The following is a 22,047-nucleotide window of genomic DNA, read 5'->3' as shown; positions in this document are numbered from 1 at the left end:
GTGAAAAACGAGTTATGACCTCCAAACTAATGTATGTAAACTTCCCACTTCAACTGTAGCAACAAACTGGGCATATTGCAACTAAATGTCTCGGATAGGAATGCCTACTGAGTAGACAAACCCTGAAGTCATTAAAAATTGCAGTGTTGCTGGTACATATTGTAATGTAACTGAGTTGCATCCAAAACCAGCGGACATCTCACTTTCCAGTTTTCCCCAAGAAAAAATGTAAGCAGGCCAGTGTATAGTAATACTCATACCTTCCTCTCGGCAGTTCAATCGCTGTGACGACCTATTTCCTCATAAAATTTCTCTCTTGTTCACAGCCTTTGCTAAAACCTTATGGTACCACCAACTTGGACTGAAAATTTAAGATCATATAACTAATTTCTGCAGAAAACTACCGCTCTGCAGGAAAGCCTAACAGCAGAGCTGAAAACACCAGAACAAACAGGATACCCAATTTGAGGAGAAGCCCAGATAGAGAGCTATAACACCTAGCTCTCCTCTCACGATGTCCTAGAAATGACACTCATAAAGGCCAGGCATATAAAAAGGGTGAGCTATTAATTAACAGTAACTTTAAACCCAAATTACAAATGTTCAAACAATCCTCAAGTACATTGAAGTCGAAATGTGAGTGACGACACTCAGTTGATTCATTCAAACTCGTTTTTTCAACCAACTCCACAAATTTCTTGTAACAACACTAATTTTTGGCAAGTCGGTTTAGACATCTACTTTGTGGCCATAACACAAGTACATTTTTCCAACGATTGTTACAACAATTATTATCTATAATATCTATCACATTCCGTGTCAGAAGTACATTACACCTAAGTGACTGTGCCTAAACACTTGGAATACAAAAATGATGTCATGCTTTGAAGACCTTCTGATAGCTAATTGACATCATTGAGTCAATTGAGGATGATACCTGTGGATGTATTCAAGGCCTACTCTTCAAACTCGAGTCCTCTTGCGTGCATCATTGGAAAGAAATCAGCCCAAACGTCAGAAATTAAATTGTAACGCTCCACAAGTCTGATTCCCATTGGGAGGCAATTTCAAATCCCTGAAATACCACGTTCACTGTAAAACAATAGTAAGCAAGTATAAACACACAATGGACTCACCAGCGTCGATACCGCTCAGGAAGAGAGCACGTTTCTGTCCTCCTAGAGAGAACGTACTTTGTGCGAAATGCAAATCATCCAAGAACAAGACTAGCAAAAGCATTAAGTGACGATGCTGGGAAGGAAAATACAATAAGTATCTATATCACAGTTAAAACGATCCTACATCGACATACAACCTGAAATGGCTGCTCATGAAGAAGAAGCCACTGCTCCAAAACGCCATAAAAGTAAAAAGCCAGAACTATGGTTGCACGCACATGGACAAAGATCGTACTTTGAAAATGTCCTTGGTCTGATGAAACAAAATAGAACTTTTGCCATAATGACCACTATGTTTTGGAGGAAAAAAGACCGACAATCCTCATGTCTAAGTTTACCCAAATGTCAAAACCCATTCCAAAGGCTATATGTAACGATACTAGAGAGGAATCGGTTACACCAAAAAATACAGCCACAACAAACAAAAGCAGAAAAACAAGCCAACACTTCCAACAACATAAACAAGTTACAAGTTGACAATCATTGAAAAAGTAACATTTCAGCAACATCTCAAACGAAATCCAAATTCATACGCCTGAACTTGCTATGGTTCACAAACTCTGTGACCAGAAGATTGTCCCACAATGAGCATGCTAGCTACAGCACGTGGTCAATATGCACAGGAAACCTATTGCATCTCAAAATTGCTTTTCTCAACCGTGCTGCCAGTCATGGCATTATGAGATAAACACATCCTTAGCATGACTACTGATTCAAAATAACATCACTAATCTGCAGCACTGATCCTCTTCATGCGTTGAAACGCACTGCTCAAAAACTGCCACCACAGACTTGGAAAAAACAAACAATTATCGATACAGAACTGTGAACAACGATTCGTTTATTCCTCTGACTCCTTATACTTCCACCACTCGACACCTTAGGTACAAACCGCTACTTCGATCCAGACAAAAACAATTTACGGGAAATCTACAAACCCACTGATAGAATGAAACAGACAACAAGCATGACTCACATCTCATGATTATGAAATCCTTTAGAAATGAAACAAAATAGTAAAGAATAGTTGTAAGCATGAATGCAAACATAAATAAAAAAATTTCATTAGTGGTGTTGGTGTGTAAACATATTTACTAATCAATCGGTTAAGAACAAATTCTAGTTACAATGACGTCCTACCCCGACGACCTGGCAATTGTCACACCTAGGTATAATACAGCCATTTATTTAACCAGACGTAAGCATATTATATAAGGTACTATATTACGATGATCACAAAAAACTTTTATTATTACATACCAATAAAAGTATACGGATGTGAAATAACTTTCTACAAGATCCCAACATAAAAAATACCCACTCACAAACATTGTTTAGAGAAATTTATCATTAACAAATCTGAACAGTGGAAAAAAAACATGTCTATTGGATATTTCCCCTGATAACCTAGCATATCACATTACTACATTTAGCTTATTTTTCCTCGACCGTTATTTTAATTACATGAGCAAAAAACATTATTATTGAATGCCAACCAGACAATACCATTATATAAGAATATTCGGACAGATGATTAATATTAAGCATTAAACCTCTCCTAAAGCGTCAACATACAAATAACTTAATCAAAAAAAATATGTTTTTAGGCAATACAAATGTACGACCTGTCATGAATAGCTTTCTATTCAAGACAACTGCTCACTTCATTTGAAAATGAAAATAATCGCTAAAATATCTTATTTTAAAACTCAAACCATAAATATTGTTACATTCAGGGTTTAATCCACCAAAAAAGACAGAACCAAATATACAACAAATTTTTCACTCAAATTTATAATTACATTTTTTTTTATCTATATTATTAAAAAAATAATATTTTAAATTAAATATAAATATACTGTGAATTATTCACACATGCACCACCCAATATATGAAATAAATCAAATTAAACAACTATTCAGCATACCGCAAAAATAAGAAAAGTAAAGAGCTGCTGTCCCCTACATAGATATACCCTTTTTATAATTTCGCCTATAAATGACATACCCAATCAACTGCCTGTTTCAACCTGAAGCAGGATAGCAATTCTATCCATTTTAAAAAAACATGCTTAGGTTTGTGAAATGTGAAATGAAATTTAGGGAAAATAATACCAAATGAGTAAAATAAGACGGTCGGGCCCTACATAAATTACCCTTAGTTTACATTTCGCCTATATACAACCCAAAAACTTAATGCCTTATCAGCCTGAAGAAAATATGCAATCCTGACATTAAAACACTTTGAATATTGAAATTGAAATAATATAAAACACAAATCTGTAAATATACAAAAAAAACCATGCTTTTGTATCTTAAATCAAAAACCATCATAATATTATTCCATCCAGTACAATTTAGATTGCCAAAGATCACAGTATTGCAACTTAGACTGATAAAATAACCCATCATTCATTTCAAAATTTTATCAAGACTGCCCCAAGCAATGTTAGTATAATACTTTAAGTCCAAAACTTACCTACTCAAACAATAGCATGTATATATTTCACTAATAGCTACAGATGCAATGACATAGAAAACAAAATTACTTTTCTGCCAAAACAAATTCTAGTCTTGACAATTTCTTTTACTACAACCTCATCTAATCGCTTAAACCTACATAGCTCAACTTCCCGGACCACACCTAAGTGAAGACCAAAATTGTTAAAAAATTGATAAATAAAAAATTACCATTCATAAGACCAAAAAATTCAGCTGTTCATATATTGCCAAAATATTGAAAAATTTCAGAAGTATCATTCCATCACCGAGATATGAAAACCACGCAAATGCATGGGATCAATTAAAATATAACAAAAATTCTCAACAAATAAGTTTTTATTATGGATACAACCTTCCCAGCTCGCATATTTCTGCGAAAGCAGATCATTATAATACATTAGTTTATACTCAGGGTACTCTTTTTATCCACAGGTTCAGAATGCTGAAATTGCAACATTACCTAGAACTAACGCTGTCAATACAAACTGGGTATTTGAAACATATCAAATGCAATATATAATAATACAGCAACATTTTTATCTTTAATTACAATCTAGAATATCAAATAGAAGTCACGTAGCATCACCACATGAAAATATATAGGCAATAAAATCCAATAGAGTTAAAATGCTTAAAGGATGGTTAATGGACTAATTAAACTAAAATTAACAGCAAATAAACAAAATAAAATACTTCTGGAATTTACGTCAACTTTTGAAATCACAGTCAAAATATGTCAATAAAATCAACTGTGGACATCAGGAAATAAGAACCAACTAAAAAAACCAAATAAACTAATATAGTGGAGCGTACAAGTAAATATGATAACTGGGGAAATGAAGGCAATATGTTATTAATTTACTCCATAGGATTATTAGTTGGGAATAATAAGAAAATTTTAATATTGTATAATAATATAATAATATATAATTAATTAGGATGATATTATTAATGGTCACAACTTCCACGAATTCCCCCTTGGTTTGGCGCGTTCGCTCAATTCCGACCTTCTACCATCGCTAACCATTTTCATTCCCAGTAGTTTCTTGTCTTCATCACACACTGGTCCATTCCATCATTACATGTTATTTAACCCTCTTTCCCACCATCCTTTAGTTAATTTCTTAGTCTTATGCCATGTATGCTGGGTATTACCGGTTTTGTTTAACCATTATTTAGGGCTTCTGTGACGTGGTTATGGATATTAACCGACACCATCTTAACCTTTTCACTCTCCTCACCTACTTCTCTTCCCATACGCACCTCACACAGTATATATAAATAATGGATTAAATATGCAGACAATTACATGATGAAGCTACATCTATCTCCTATATAAAGCCACCCCTAAGAAAATCTAAAAATATAAAAATGTTTTCAAATGCTTTGAACATTTAAAATAACACACAAAATTTACTCTTACCTTATTTTTGATCTAATATTATTATCAATATTATATATATTTTTTTACCTTTATCATACGGTAAATAAATGAGATGGGAACATGCAAATCAGAAACATTGATATTATTAAATATCCAATATTCATGTTATGCTTACAGGTTGATGATCTCTATCTACTCGACATAGACAAATATAATTAGTTATTATTGTAGTCCCTTATCCATCTGCCTGTTCTGGGTCACAATTACTAACATAAAGAAAAAAATTGGTTTTGATTCCTGGGGCAGTTTAAATCCAAGCTTATTTTAATAACTTATCAAAAACTTCATGATGCGCGAATAGCATATCCTAATATAATTTCATTTTGAAAGCCAAGTTAGGCATTATTCTATTTCAAAGAGTTGAACACTGGGCAGATGATTGTGAAGTTATGAATATTGTAAATAAGTGTGGAATAACTATGGTCTGCTACAAGCACATAATATTCTTTATTTACACCAATTTAAAAAATAAATGTTCCACAAAAACAAACTAATAAAGAATAAATAAATAAAATAAATCTCCTAAACATGACCAAAATGCACCTACACCCCTAACCAATAATTTTCACTTCCCCCTCTAGATTCAAGTACACTTCATATTTCAATCATTTGACAAACATTCTAGTACAAATCATCACCTCCAAAACTCCCTCTAAATACTACTAGGTCTGATCTCTTCCTTTTTTCAACACCAAATCACCAAACAGAGACTATGAAAGTGTATATTGACTTAACACATCTGGTCAAAAAAAAAAAGGCTGCAATTCTAATAATAGGACAGCAACAGCAACTCCATTTTGTTAACAGCATGTACATAAAACAACACTACCGCTGCTCTTTTTACAGTTTATAAACTCACTAAAACGTTCTAATCTTCCATTAGCTCTGAAACATGCATCCAATCCCCTTATACCCCTACATAACAACAACATCCATTCAATGCCGCATGCACAGTGCTGTGTACACAATGATAAGTTTCCGTTTATGTAAAATTGCACGCGCAATCTCCATTGAGGCATAGTTAATAACCACTCTATACAATACTAATAAAAACAAAAAATAACTTTTCATGCGTAAAAATATAAGGTTGAGACTGAGAGTGAGAGGTCAATGCAAGAGATGCAGGCTCTGTAAAATCCAAGACACATTCTTCAAAATATTTCTCTAAGACCTTTGACACTACGACACAGGGGTAATCTTCTACAAGTAGATCCCTCAATTAACCACAATGTGATTAAATACTCATTCTCTAGTTCATGTCAACAGTCACTCCACTATTTTCCAACCCATTTTTCCATATATTCCTCCTTGACATTATTGTGCATTCGATCCTCACCAGCATACAATCTAGCCATCAATAGCTCCCAGTGACCTTTGTATCCCTCTCCTCTGTTCCCTTCCTCCTGAGTTGAATTATGTGCTTGCTTTTGGAATGAGATGTTATTTCTCTCCTGGGCTGAATTATACTCGAAATGAGATTATTCGTGAAAGTGGCAACAGTGGGCGACAGAGCTGATTGTATTACCATAGTTAGCATGAAGAGCTAAAAGTGCACTTTTGCAACATACAGATAAGATCCATTAATGGAGCCTCCACTTCAAAGAAATTCCCTTCCCTTCCCAATCTAACCCTACACAGGCCCAGGCAAAAACATAATCTAACCCTACACAGGCCACAGGCAAAAACATCAATCTAACCCTACACAGGCCCAGCAAAACATAATCTCAACCCTACACAGGCCCAGGCAAAAACATAATCTAACCCTACACAGGCCCACAAAACATAATCTAACCCTACACACCCAGGCAAAAACATAATCTAACCCTACACAGCAGGCAAAAACACAATTACAACCCTACACAGGCCCAGAGCAACAAGAACATAATATCCCTAAAACCCCATACACAGGCCCCAGGCAAAAACATAATCTAACCCTACACAGGCCCAGGCAAAAACATAATCTAAACCCTACACAGCCCAGCAAAAACATAATCTAACCCTACACACAGGCCAGAAGCCAGAAAACAATCTAACCCTACAACAGGCCCAGGCAAAAAACATAATCTAACCCTACACAGGCCCAGGCAAAAACATAATCTAACCCAACACAGGCAAGGCAAAACAAGGACAAGAAGAGAATATCAGCACAGTGGTGTAGTGGAGTATATACGCAGATATAGACCGCATACACACTTTTTCATTGGGCATTGCGCATACTCCCTTCTAATCCACACTGATACGTATCAAAGTAGTCTAGCGGGATACAGTGTATTCAGAACCCTTGACTTTTTCCACATTACAGCCTTATTCTAAAATTATTAAAATTATTTAAAATGAGATTAACAGAAATACCTTATTTACATAAGTATTCAGACACTTTGCTAGGAGAATCGAAATTGAGCGCAGGTGCATCCTTTTTCCATTGATCATCCTTGAGATGTTTCTACAACTGATTGGAGTCGAGCTGTTGTCAATTAAATTGATTGGACATGATTTGGAAAGGCACACACCAGTCTATTTAAGGTCCCACAGTTGACAGTGCATGTCAGAGCAAAAACAAAGCCATGTGGTCAAAGGAATTGTGCATAGGCTCCGAGAACAGTATTGTGTCGAGACACAGATCTTGGGAAGGGTACAAAAACATTTCTGCAGCATTGAAGGTCCCCAGTGGCCTCCATCATTCTTTTTATTTTTGTTAAAGTTAGATTATTTTTCCCACAAACAATCAAATAAAACATTGTACAGCATAAAAACATTGAGCATGACATCAAGACAAATCCTCCAACATAGCACATAGTGGGGAGAAACAAGTATTTTGATACACTGCCGATTTTGCAGGTTTTCCTACTTACAAAAGCATGTAGAGGTCTGTAATTTTTATCATAGGTGCACTTCAACTGTGAGAGACGGAATCTAAAACAAAAATCCAGAAAGTCACATAGCTCTCACAGACCTGTTCGTTTTTCTTTAAGAAGCCCTCCTGTTCTCCACTCATTACCTGTATTAACTGCACCTGTTTGAACTCGTTACCTGTATAAAAGACACCTGTCCACACACTCAATCAAACAGACTCCAACCTCTCCACAATGGCCAAGACCAGAGAGCTGTGTAAGACATCAGGGCTAAATTGTACACCTGCACAAGGCTGGGATGGGCTACAGGACAATAGGCAAGCAGCTTGGTGAGAAGGCAACAACTGTTGCGCCAATTATTAGAAAATGGAAGAAGTTCAAGATGACGGTCAATCACCCTCGGTCTGGGGCTCCATGCAAGATCTCACCTCGTGGCATCAATGATCATGAGGAAGGTGAGGGATCAGCCCAGAACTACACGGCAGGACCTGGTCAATGTCCTGAAGAGAGCTGGGACCACAGTCTCAAAGAAAATCATTAGTAACACACTACGCCTCATGGATTAAAATCCTGCAGCGCACGCAAGGCCCCCTGCTTCAGCCAGCGCATGTCCAGGCCCGTCTGAAGTTTGCCAATGACCATCTGGATGATCCAGAGGAGGAATGGGAGAAGGTCATGTGGTCTGATGAGACAAAAATAGAGCTTTTTGTTCTAAACTCCACTCGCCGGTTTGGAGGAAGAAGAAGGATGAGTACAACCCCAAGAACAACATCCCAAACGTGAAGCATGGAGGTGGAAACATCATTCTTTGGGGATGCTTTTTCTGCAAAGGGGACAGGACGACTGCACCGTATTGAGGGAGGATGGATGGGGCCATGTATCGTGAGATCTTGGCCAACAACCTCCTTCCCTCAGTAAGAGCATTGAAGATGGGTCGTGGCTGGGTCTTCCAGCATGACAACGACCCGAAAACACACAGCCAGGGCAACTAAGGAGTGGCTCCGTAAGAAGCATCTCAAGGTCCTGGAGTGGCCTAGCCAGTCTCCAGACCTGAACCCAATAGAAAATCTTTTGAGGGAGCTGAAAGTCCGTATTGCCCAGCACAGCCCGAAACCTGAAGGATCTGGAGAAGGTCTGTATGGAGAGTGGGCCAAAATCCCTGCTGCAGTGTGTGCAAACCTGGTCAAGAACTACAGAAACGTATGATTTCTGTAATTGCAAAGAAAGGTTCTTACCAAATATTAAGTTCTGCTTTCTGATGTATCAAATACTTATGTCATGCAATAAAATGCAATATAATACTTAAAAATCATACAATGTGATTTTCTGGATTTTTGTTTAAGATTCCGTCTCTCACAGTTGAGGTGTACCTATAATAAAAAATTACAGACCTCTACATGCTTTGTAAGTAGGAAAACCTGCAAAAATCGGCAGTGTATCAAATACTTGTTCTCCCCACTGTATACACAGTCAAATAGTCTCTCACAAGTTACAATACAGAACTAAATGGGTTCACAAGCAATCACCTCCCAGTCTTAGAAACATTACAAATAAAATGCATCCAGCTTCTAGAAATGTCATTTCTACTGGTGATCCTAGCAAGCGTTTGTTCATAAGATGCTACCTCCAACATTGATTCGATCCACTGTTTCAGAGCAGGAATGGCATGACCCGTGCAAATTCCTAATTTGTTACATTAGGTAACTCTGTTCTATTGCCCAAGAGACATTCTGGGTGAAACTGGAATTGTTAACCCCAACCATTCCTCTAGATATTCAAAACATCCTTCCAGACAGGTAGAACTAATGTTAATTTCCATATTGTGTGTAAAAATGTCCCAGTGTCTTTTTTGACATTTCCAACACAGAGAATTGTTGGTCAGCCCCATCCTATGAAGCCTTGTTGGGGCTAATAAAACCTATGTAGTATCTTATTATTGAGTAAGTTTCCCCCTGTCTCCCTTATGTTCCTCCCTGAGCTGGACAAGATCTTCAAAACAGGTATTCATCCTCAATTTCACACTTTAGGTCAATTTGATATATGTTCTGAGGTATTTATAGTCTTTACTCTGCAGATGATGAAATATTGAGTAGAAAATGGCTGCTTTATGTTTGGTAATTCCCAATACTCAGCTATTGGTTCTTCCTGGATTTCATTGATAGCCGGTTAACAACCATTCTCTCAATTGTAAATATTATTTCCAGAAATGTCCCTCGTCTCCAACATCCTATTTTTGTACCAAATCGGAGTAGGACATTTAAAACATCTTCATTGTACAGATCACCTATAGTATGAATTCCTTTCATTAGCCACTGTTTCCAGTACACAGCCTTCTTTCCTATCCGTAGCCTAGGATTGTGCAACAAAGATGAGTATCCTCGTTTTAGATGTGAAATTCCACATATCTTGTTACTGTTCATTACACCTCTGAGTGGAACAAAATTGAGTTGGGAGTTTCAATAGACCTCTCCTCTGTAAGACTATGTGACAGAGTATCAACAGAGGTGAAAGGATAACTTAGAACAGGATATTGTTATGCAATCCAAGCCAGCATCCCTATGCCCCAAAGCTCGCAATTTAGCCATTTCAAAATGATAAATTGTAGAATTTAACATCTGGTAAAGCCAAGCCTCCTACATCCCTTGGTGAGAACATTTCCTTCATATTAATCTGTGTTTTCCTATCCCACAAATTATTAGTTTATTTGTCATGTTGTTCAGTTCTAGGAAATATAGTCTATCAACCACCTTTTCAACCACTCCACAAATTTCTTGTTAACACACTATAGTTTTGGCAAGTCGGTTAGGACATCTACTTTGTGCATGACACAAGTCATTTTTCCAATAATTGATTACAGACACAGTGATTTGTAAGTGAAATAATCTATCACAATTCCAGTGGGTCAGAAGTTTACATACACTAAGTTGACTGTGCCTTTTTAAACAGCTTGGAAAATTCCAGAAAATGATGTCATGGCTTTAAAACCTTCTGATTAGGCTAATTGACATCAATTGAGTCAATTGGAGGTGTACCTGTGGATGTATTTCAAGGCCTATCTTCAAACTGAGTGCCTCTGCGTGACATCATTGGGAAATCAGCCAAGACCTCAGAAAAAATTGTAGACCTCCACAAGTCTGGTTCCTCATTGGGAGCAATTTCCAAACGCCTGAAGGTACCACGTTCATCTGTACAAACAATAGTAAGCAAGTATAAACACCATGGGATCACGCAGCTGTCATACCGCTCAGGAAGGAGACACGTTCTGTCTCCTAGAGACGAACGTACTTTGGTGCGAAAAGTGCAAATCAATCCCAGAACAACAGCAAAGGGCCTTGTGAAGATGTTGGAGGAAACAGGTACAAAAGTATCTATATCCACAGTAAAACGAGTCCTACATCGACATAACCTGAATGGCTGCTCAGCAAGGAAGAAGCCACTGCTCCAAAACCGCCATATATAAAAGCAAGACTATGGTTTGCAACTGCACATGGGGACAAAGATCGTACTTTTTGGAGAAATGTCCTCTGGTCTGATGAAACAAAAATAGAACTGTTTGGCCATAATGACCATCGTTATGTTTGGAGGAAAAAGGGGGATGCTTGCAAGCCAACGAACACCATCCCAACTGTGAAGCACGGGGGTGGCAGCATCATGTTGTGGGGGTGCTTTGCTGCAGGAGAGACTGGTGCACTTCACAAAATAGATGGCATCATGAGGATGGAAATTATGTGGATATATTGAAGCAACATCTCAAGACATCAGTCAGGAAGTTAAAGCTTGGTCGCAAATGGGTCTTCCAAATGGACAATGACCCCAGCATACTTCCAAAGTTGTGGCAAAATGGCTTAAGGACAACAAAGTCAAGGTATTGGAGTGGCCATCACAAAGCCCTGACCTCAATCCTATAGAACATTTCAGGGCAGAACTGAAAAAGCGTGTTTGAGCAAGGAGGCCTACAAACCTGACTCAGTTACACCAGCTCTGTCAGGAGGAATGGGCCAAAATTCACCCAACTTATTGTGGGAAGCTTGAGGAAGGCTACCCAAAACGTTTGACCCAAGTTCAACAATTTAAAGGCAATGCTACCAAATACTAATTGAGTGTATGTAAACTTCTGACCCACTGGGAATGTGATGAAAGCAGTAAAAGCTGAAATAAATCATTCTCTCTACAATTATTCTGACATTTCACATTCTTAAAATAAAGTGGTGATCCTAAGACAGTGACTTTTTACTAGGATTAAATGTCAGGAATTTTGACAAACTGAGTTTAAATGTATTTGGCTAAGGTGTATGTGAACTTCCGACTTCAACTGTATATACACTCAGGTTTGTGTGCTCTACTCAACTCAAACTGAACTCAATCAGACAGAGGCAAACCAGGCCTACAAATGAATGAGAGAATTATACAATCTCTCTTTAATATCTTTCATTTGATCTTTTACTTCTGCTTTCATTGCCTTTTTTGGTAACATCTCTGGATTTTCGCAGTAAAAATGCTCTCCGCTGACTACTACTATATACACACAGTGCAGTGTGTAACCTGATAGTAAAATGTCAAGCAATGTTTATAGCCTCATTGTAATGACACGACCTGTATGTATTTGTTCGTGTGTGTTTTAGGTGTGAACCAATCAGAACTCCGACAGAGAGAGATAAAAGCCAAGGACTCTGAGGGTGTTTCTCAAAATGCATACTTCCATATTCCGAGCACGCAAATAGGCGCACGGGAGTCCAAATCAAAGTATGCGAAACAGAGCACCGAGGGCACTTCTTGAATGCACACTCCGTTTTGTACATATTTTGAAGTATGCATCGATGCTAGCTTCAATGGAAAGTATGTAAGGAAATATGACGCAACAGCGTTAGAAATGGAGAATTTCCCGAAATCATTGGTGGCCATTATTTTAGCTGAAGCAGAGAAAATACACTCTGACTAAGGAATGAAATGTTGCCTATTCACATCTCAAATGTTTCCTGAATACAATACTTGATCATTTTATGTTAATAAATACATCCTGTGTTAATTTTGGCATGTTTAACTGCCTACGTACTGTAGATCACAAGCACATAAGTCAATAGGGCTAACTGGCTAGCTACCTCTGTTAGCCAGCCAGATAGCTATGAATAATTTACATATTGCAAAATATTAGTTTTAGGTCATTTTTGCCTGTTAAACTATCTGGTTAGCTACATTTATGATTCTAGCTGATAATTATGCTGATAATCTAGCTGATAATTATGAAGTAAATGTTTGCTTTGTGAATATCTTGTTTTGTCTTGTTGCCATTGTGGCTGGAAGAAGGTTCAGTGACTGGGGAGGTAAAGCGTGAGGTAATACAGTAGGGGGAGTGCGAGTGCTTCTCAGATGTGATGTTTTATGCATTCTCCACACTCTCGTCCTCATAAGAACGTACTCAATGAGAGTGTGGAGCACGGTAGTATGCATATTGAGAAACACCCTGAGACTCATTCTGCGTTCATATCCAAGTGGGAAGGAGGTTTTTTACCACATACGACTGGGAAAAATCCACTTGAACGCCCCTCCAACTGGTAATTACTAGTGGGAACCTAGTCTATTACCCCTGCGCTCAAACCACATAATTTTCAGCAGATGAATGCAACAACAAAGCAATATATTAATATGGTTTGTGAACACTCATTTGTTTAAGTACAGCATAATAGCTGTACTTTTAGTTTATGGTTGATGCAGCTGGTTTGCTATAAAAATAGAGTTGCACACTCTATGAACTCCCAGTAATTTATTGGGTAAACCACCAACGTTTTGGCATCCCTGTGCCGCCTTAACCTGGTTCAAGCATTCATGACATTACCCTTTTATGTCGACAAACGGTGCACCCAATGACAACAGTGAGGGGTGTCATGACTATTAGGTCGATTTGAATGAATTGAGTGACACTGTTAAGACGATAGTTTACAGCATGAATATATTAGGCTATTATCATATGGCAACATAATTAGATATTGTACATAATATTAGCATCAACAAACATTGTTTAAATTAATTTCACAGTAACAGAAGTTTGGACACACAAAAATGTTTTATTACTATTTTCTACATTGTAGAATAATAGTGGAGACATCAAAACTATGAAATAACACATATGGAATCATGTAGTAACCAAAAAAAGTGTTAAACAAATCTAAATATATTTGAGATTCTTCAAAGTAGCAACCTTTTGCATTGATGACAGCTTTGCAAACTATTGGCATTCTCTCAAACAGCTTCATGAGGTAGTCACCTGGAATGCATTTCAATTAACAGGTGTGCCTTGTTAAAAGTTAATGCATTTGAGCCAATCAGTTGTGTTATGACAAGGTACAGTAGGGTTGGTATACAGAAGATAGCCCTATTTGGTAAAAGACCAAGTCCATATTATGGCAAGAACTGCTTATTTTAGCTAAGAGAAACGACAGTCCATCATTACTTTAAGACATGAAGGTCAGTCAATATGGAAAATTTCAAGAACTTTTAAAGTTTCTTCAAGTGCAGTCGCAATGTGTATTTCCCACCATGAAGCATGGGGGAGGAGGTGTGGTGGTGCTTTGCTGGTGACACTGTCGTGATTTATTTAGAATTCAAGGCACACTTAGCCAGCATGGCTACCACAGCATTCTGCAGCGATACGCCATCCTATCTGGTTTGCACTTCGTGGGACTATCATTTGTTTTTCAACAGGACAATGACCCAACACACCTCCAGGCTGTGTAAGGGCTATTTGACCAAGGAGAGTGATGATGTGCTGCATCAGATGACCTGGCCTCCACAATCACCCGACCTCAACCCAATTGAGATGGTTTGGGATGAGTTGGACTGCAGAGTGAAGAAAAAGCAGCCAACAAGTGCTCAGCATATATGGGAACTCCTTCAAGACTGTTGGAAAAGCATTCCAGGTGAAGCTGGTTGAAAAAATGCCAAAAGTGTGCAAAGCTGTCATCAAGGCAATAGGTGGCTACTTTGAGGAATCTAAATTAGCATATATTTTGATTTGTAACACTTTCTTTGGTTACTACATGATTCCATGTGTTATTTCATAGTTTGTCTTCACTATTACTCAACAATGTAGAAAATAGTAAAAATTTAGAAAAACCCTTGAATGAGTAGGTGTGTCCAAATTCTTCACTGGTACTGTATACATTTAATTGTTTCCAATTTAGTAAAATGTTTGTTACATGTAATCTTTTGGTTCAACCATAATGCATAATAAGCATCATCAACAAGGTGAACATATTGGGTGTACACTGATAAGCTGTAGAAAGAATATATTCATTAATAAGACTTAAGAGTTCAAAGCATGTGAGTGCATCCAACTGGTAATTAACACTTTCACACTTGGTTATGAACGCAACATAACTACATCTACAGTCACATGACTGGCTCCACTTCCATGTTCTGACCAGCAGGACCCCTGTGGTTCAGCTCTCTGACCAGGCTATAAGCCACCCAGGGCCTCAGTGGGCTTTGTCTGGGACCTCACAAGGACAGTATACCGGACGCTGACACTCTGAAAAGCCTGGATACTGATGAACCTAAGATGATGTTTTTATTAGCAGTGTGATGCAATCAGATGACAGACGGATAGAAGGATGGATCTCTCTGTGACGGAGCCTGTGTGAACTCACCAACCTATCCCAGGACACTCCGCTGGCCTATCTTAAAAACCTGCCCTCCTGTGTGTGTGAGAGTGACATCACTCATGTTATGTTTCAAATTTTTTATTTTTGCAAAACTTCACCGAATGGTAGGTTTTGGAGGTTGTATATGTTCACAAGCAGTTAAAATGTGAATCTGTTTTTAGGTAAACGTACTGTAGTGTTTAATGTGTTAATGGCAGCTGTGTGTGTGTGTGCGTGCGTGTGCGTGTGTCACTTGAAACAATGAAACCATAAACACAGTTCTACTGCTTCTGTCAAAGAACATTCATTAAATGCCATAGAAGTTAATTGTTGAACGGATTAAGAGTGTTTGATAAAATATTAAATATTAGCATTCTTTTTTTTCCTCTTTTGAAAACACAGGCAGATAGTTTGTTTCTGGAGTGTACTTAGCGCGGTACTGTGTGTAAGAATGTTTTTTTTAATGAAGAACCAAACGGTTCCTATTTTTCTTTACATTGAATTTATACCATGGGATGCTGCATCTTCCAATGCCCATTATCACAGTTAAAGTTATACGTCAGATGTTAGGAATGCAATAATAGTGCAGCATCCTAACTTTAAACATATTGTATCTAGAATTTATTTTGCACAAATCTCCTAGTGACGTCAATGCATAATTTTGGATTTCTGAATACCAAATGAACTAATGATTGTGTTCACCATGCAGTCAGTTTCTTCATAAGTATGTTTAACTTTACCATGCAGTCAGTTTCTTCATAAGTATGTTTAACTTTACCATGCAGTCAGTTTCTTNTCATAAGTATGTTTAACTTTACCATGCAGTCAGTTTCTTCATAAGTATGTTTAACTTTACCATGCAGTCAGTTTCTTCATAAGTATGTTTAACTTGATTTCTCCTTTCTCTATTACATTGTGATTTTTTTCACTGTATGCCAGCCTTGCTCTTCTGTCAATTAACACACAAGCTTTCCTGAGACATGTAAGTGAATGTAAGTATCAGCTATAGTTAGTGTTGTTTTAGTGGTCTATTAGAGAGAAGATGTAATCAGAGATTTGAGCTGCATCCCAATACATTCCGTGCCATTTTAATGATGTAGAGTTTTTCATTTTGAGGTAAAGACATGAAAATAAACAGTCGTACCATTCTGATTTATGCTGACCTTGTGCTGTTTGAAATGGTATATTCTGCTTACCGATATTGCGAGGGTGTGTGCGCTTTCGGGAAATACACTTATACATTGTTTTTGTGAACTTTTATTACCAGTTCCTTCTTATCTCACCCTAACTTGTAAGCTCACTAACAAATTACATTAATCACAACAAGGAAAATTCAAAAGACTTTGCCATGATTGTTTTTTCAGTGTAGGATTGTTGTTTAGTCTAATCCAGTTTGAGAATATGTACATGTATGAACATACTGTACTCTAATATATGAATTGTAATGATTAAAGTCCATGTTGAACATTTTATTTAAAAATTGCTTCTATCAAACTGTTATGGAAACATCTGTGGCATGGCCCAACATTACTGTAAGGACGGGAGAAAACAACAGATAAGCAGTGGAGGGATAAACAGCAGGTGTTTCACACAGAATAGTTTTTTTCCATTACACTTGTCTTCCACAGAAAAGAGCCATCTCTTCCAGGAAGCTGTGAAGTGGTCTCATTGACTAAAACCTGTCCGCGCTACTCTATTTTCCACTTTTCTCCCTTTCCTCTGCTCCCGTGCCCCTTTCCCTCCACCTGCCCTGTCCCTAACCCTCCATCCATCACCTTTATCTTGTCTTTTTTTTTGTTATCCATTCATTAATCAAAGCCGGATTAAAACTCTGGACAGAGACAAAGCTGGAAGGAGCGAGGGATGGGATGAAGAGCGGGGTAAATCCATCATTCACAGACTTCCTGTTGTGAAGGAGGGATTAGTTGGGTACAATGGTGTGGTGGACAAAGCAACACACACACCTGGCCACCTTTCGCTCTGCTCTCCACAGAGGAATGGGTGAGAGAGAGGTCAGGCAGAAGGATCAACACTGCTACACTAACAGCGATTAAGAGAGACACGCTCTTTTAGTTTCTGATCACAGAAAGTGTGTTCTGTTTCTGGCTTTCAGTTTCACTGATTTTGATACACTGGAGGATGAAGAAGGCGTCCTTTGGAGTGCTGCCCATTTCATTTTCTATGTAGCTGTTGATTAGTAAAGGACTTCAGTCCCAATGGGCACTCTCTTATGTGGATGATTTCAAGGTTGTCAATGATCACCATGTGCTTGAGTCCAATACATCTTACATCTCTTCCTTTGATGTGGAATTAATGCGGACTCCTCCACCGAAACCTGTATATATATATATATATATATATATATATATATATATATATACACTGCTCAAAAAATTAAAGGGAACAACTTAAACAACACAATGTAACTCCAAGTCAATCACACTTCTGTGAATCAAACTTCCACCTTAGGAACAACACTGATTGACAATAAATGTCACCATGCTGTTGTGCAAATGGATAGACAGAAAGGTGGAAATTATAGGCAATTAGCAAGACACCCCCAAAAAAAGGACTGATTTCTGCAGGTGGTGACCACAGACCCACTTCTCAGTTTCCTATGCTTCCTGGCTGATGTTTTGGTCACTTTTGAAATGGCTGGCGTGCTCTCACCTCTAGTGGTAGCATCAGACGGAGTCTACAACCCACACAAGTGCTCAGGTAGTGCAGTTCATTCCAGGATGGCCATCAATGCGAGCTGTGGCAAAAACGGTTTGCTTGTGTCTGTCAGCGTAGTGTCCAGAGCATGGAGGCCTACCAGGAGACAGCCAGTATATCAGGAGACGTGGAGGAGCCGTAGAGGTGCGCAACAACCCAGCAGCAACCGCTACCTCCGCCTTTGTGCAGGAGAGTGCACTGCCAGCGCCCTGCAAAATGACCTCCAGCAGGCCACAAATGTGCATGTGTCTGCTCAAACGGTCGAACACAGACTCCATGAGGGTGGTATGAGGGCCCGACGTCCACGGTGGGGTTGTGCTTACAGCCCAACACCTGCAGGACGTTTGGCATTTGCCAGAAGAACACCAAGATTGGCAATTCGCCACTGGCGCCTGTGCTCTTCACACGATGAAAGCAGGTTCACACTGAGCACATGAGCACTGACAGACGTGACAGAAGTCTGGAGACGCCTGTGAGAACTTTCTGCTGCCTGCAAATCCTCCAGCATGACCGGTTTGGCGATGGGTCAGTCATGTGTGGGGCGCATTTTTGTGGCGCGCACAGCCCTCCATGTGCTCGCCAGAAGGTAGCCTGACTGCCATTAGGTACCGGAGATGAATCCTCAGACCCCTTGTGAGACCATATGCTGACACATGCACATTTTGGCCTGCTGGAGGTCATTTTGCAGGGCTCTGGCCAGTGCACCTTCCTTGCACACAAGGCGGAGGTACGTCCTGCTGCTGGGTTGTTGCCCTCCTACGGCTTCCTCCACGTCTCCTGATGTACTGGCTGTCTCCTGTAGCGCCTCCAGCTCTGGACACTACGCTGAGCAGACACAGCAAACCTTTTGCCACACTCGCATATGTGCCATCCTGGATGAACTGCACTACCTGAGCCATCTGTGTGGGTTGTAGACTCCGTCTCAGCACCACTAGATGAGAGCACCGCCACATTTCCAAAAGTGACCAAAACATCAGCCAGAGCATAGGAACTGAGAAGTGGTCTTGGTCACCACCTGCAAGAATCACTCCTTTCTTTGGGGGTGTCTTGCTAATTGCCTATAATTTCCACCTTTTGTCTATTCCATTTGCACAACAGCATGTGAAATTTATTGTCAATCAGTGTTGCTTCCTAAGTGGACAGTTTGATTTCACAGAAGTGTGATGACTTGGAGTTACATTGTGTTGTTTAAGTGTTCCCTTTATTTTTTTGAGCAGTGTATATACACACAGTACATATCAGTAATTACTTACAGTTACACACGCTTAGGAGAATAGTCTGAACAGATCACCATCAAACCACACTTCTTTAGTACACAGAACACATAAGACCTACGAGTGACCCTGCATGTGATTGTAAAACATGTAGCCGAAGGCTCGCCACTGCACATTTCTGTCCATCAGAGCAGCCAAGAATTACTCCTCTGAAATATCTGCACTGTTTCATGTTGGAGACAAACGCTGACGAATGTTCACCTTTACTCTAATTAACTACCCATTCATCAAAGATTGTCTGCTGTAGTGGGGGGAGAACACTACCCGGTCCAGAATCAACCCTTGAAATCAAATACAATTTTATTTGTCACATGCTTTGTTAACTAACAGTGAAATGCTTACTTACGTGCCCTTCCCAACAATGCAGAGAGAAAAGGGAAATAATAACGAGGAATAAATACACAATAAGTAATGATAACTTGGCTATATACACTGGGTACCAGTACCGAGGCGATGTGCAGGGTTACGAAGTAATTGAGGTAGATATGTACATATACTATAGGTAGGGATAAACTGACTAGGCAACAGCAGATGATAACAGTAGCGTATGTTATGAGTCAAAAGGGTCAATCCTGGAGTCTCTTAGAATTGGCCTCTGGGAGCTGCACAGCTAATGCCTACATTAATACATTATTAATAGTCTCCCCAAATGATTATGGTTTTAGGGCTCTATTCAATCTGTATCGCTGAAGGGTTACAGATTGGGCAATAGACATTTTTAAGAAATTTCCTATTGAGCCGACATGCTGAGTTTCAGGGTTGTGTAGGTTACTTTCTAAATGTAATCCATTACAGTTACTAGTTACCTGTCCAACATTTTAATTAGTAATGTAACTTTTTGATTGTCCAAACTCAGTAACGTAATCTGATTACTTTGTTACTTTTGGATTACTTTTCCCTTAAGTGGCATTAGAAGACAAAAAGGATCCATCAAAAGCTTTTGGTGTGTTATCACAGTGGTCTCTGTCTTGTGGTCAGACTCACTCAGGTGGAACAAACTTAAACTTGCGCCTTTTTTCAATGCTGAATTGAATTCCATTGAGAAAACACAAAGGTGTCAATGTATTTTTTGCATCTTTTCTGGATTTCAAAGTAATCCAATAAGTAATATCTAGTTTTTCAAAAGTATCTAATCTGATTTCAATATTTCATAACTGGAAGTTCACACACATAACTGGAAGTTAGGGGAGGGGGTCAAATGGTGATATAGAGGTGCTTCTGAGAAATGTCTCCACCGGAAACATGCAGTAGTGCATGCAGGCCACTCTATTCTCTCACTCTCTGTCTTGCTTTCTCCGTTTCAACCACATTGGTATCTGCCGCCGGCGAACCCCCCCTCCCCACACCTCTTTCTCAGGACCTTGAGTATGTCGCCTGTTATAAATGGCACACGCTTTAGGGCTGTTGCTGGGGGGAAATGGGGGATGTTTGTGCAGCTTATCCATTTCCTGAACGGGAGGGACAGTTTGCTCAAACTGCTAGATTTCTCAGAAGTTAGTTCCACAGGCCACAACTCAGGCCTGCAGAGTCAGGAGGATGCCTCAGGGTGTTGTACAGTCATGCTGACCCAGGACTCATTGCGATAAGAGGTGTCACGCTTTATTTCTTCCCCCTTTTACACACACTAACACACTGAGTGGATCTCTGTTTTACACTGCTCTATAGAGAAGACAACACATTTCAGTTGAATGCATTCAGTTGTACAATTGACTAGATATTACATTGCCCCCGGCACTGCTTGTGGAGCTGAGGCTGTGTTACCCAGAAACTCTTCCCCCTTCTCTGAACTTCTCCTGACTTTGAAACTACTACGTGGACAGGCCCAGGAGTGGAGGGTTCACTAACATGTGGTCCCAGTCTGTATCAAGCATAACAAACACACAATCAGTCATGTCATCACACCCTTTAAAACAGATGTGATCGGTGCTATAGATCACCTTGATCAACACATTTTTGGGTTGTACATGTGAGTTACATCAACCTTAATCAACCACAGAGCTAATTAGTGGCATTTGGCCCAGAGACCTCAGATACAAACCAAGTAGAGCAGAGAAGGGGGAGATATTGTAGAGATCATCAACTTGATTCAGCCGCGGGCCAATTTTCTTGAGCGGATGGTCTGGGGACGGAACATAATTTTAAAAAATCAAATTGACCACAGAAGCCCAAACTGATATGACTAAAACATTAATTTCTAAATTTGCTTACATTTGTATACGATCACATCTTTATGGGAATACTTGGGGACAGATTTCTAAAATTAAAATAATTTGAAACTGATTTCCTGGTGTTTTTAGTCTTTTATGTCCAACAATAAAATTGTAATATTAAAAATTTAAAAAAGTACATATTCTTTGCTCTGAAAATTTGGGGGGGCCAAATATAACCACCCAGTGGAAACCAGTTGGGGAACCCTTCTGTATCTTTTAGGATAAATGACCACAAC

The 22,047-nt window shown here is 39.0% G+C and overlaps 1 protein-coding gene across 3 annotated transcripts in view; it reads left to right on the top strand.

Moving 5' to 3' along the window:
• The window catches only part of LOC111959525 (ganglioside-induced differentiation-associated protein 2-like), a 55,557-nt gene extending 38,793 nt beyond the window's left edge, over nucleotides 1-16,764 (top strand). For 2 of the 3 annotated variants that reach the window (XM_023981139.3, XM_070437536.1), the window contains exon 13: nucleotides 15,547-16,764. In XM_023981139.3, the coding sequence (XP_023836907.1) occupies nucleotides 15,547-15,567 (21 nt within the window). In that variant the 3' untranslated portion in view covers nucleotides 15,568-16,764. Of the gene's footprint in view, nucleotides 1-12,597 lie in introns of all 3 variants that reach the window. The other variant, XM_023981137.3, reaches the window with a different exon arrangement.
• The last annotated feature ends 5,283 nt before the right edge of the window (nucleotides 16,765-22,047 follow it).

Source organism: Salvelinus sp. IW2-2015, linkage group LG36, assembly GCF_002910315.2.
Source record: "Salvelinus sp. IW2-2015 linkage group LG36, ASM291031v2, whole genome shotgun sequence".
Taxonomy (NCBI): Eukaryota; Metazoa; Chordata; class Actinopteri; order Salmoniformes; family Salmonidae; genus Salvelinus; species Salvelinus sp. IW2-2015.
The sequence above is the reverse complement of the archived record's forward strand: the minus strand, read 5'-3'. Positions and strand labels throughout refer to the sequence as shown.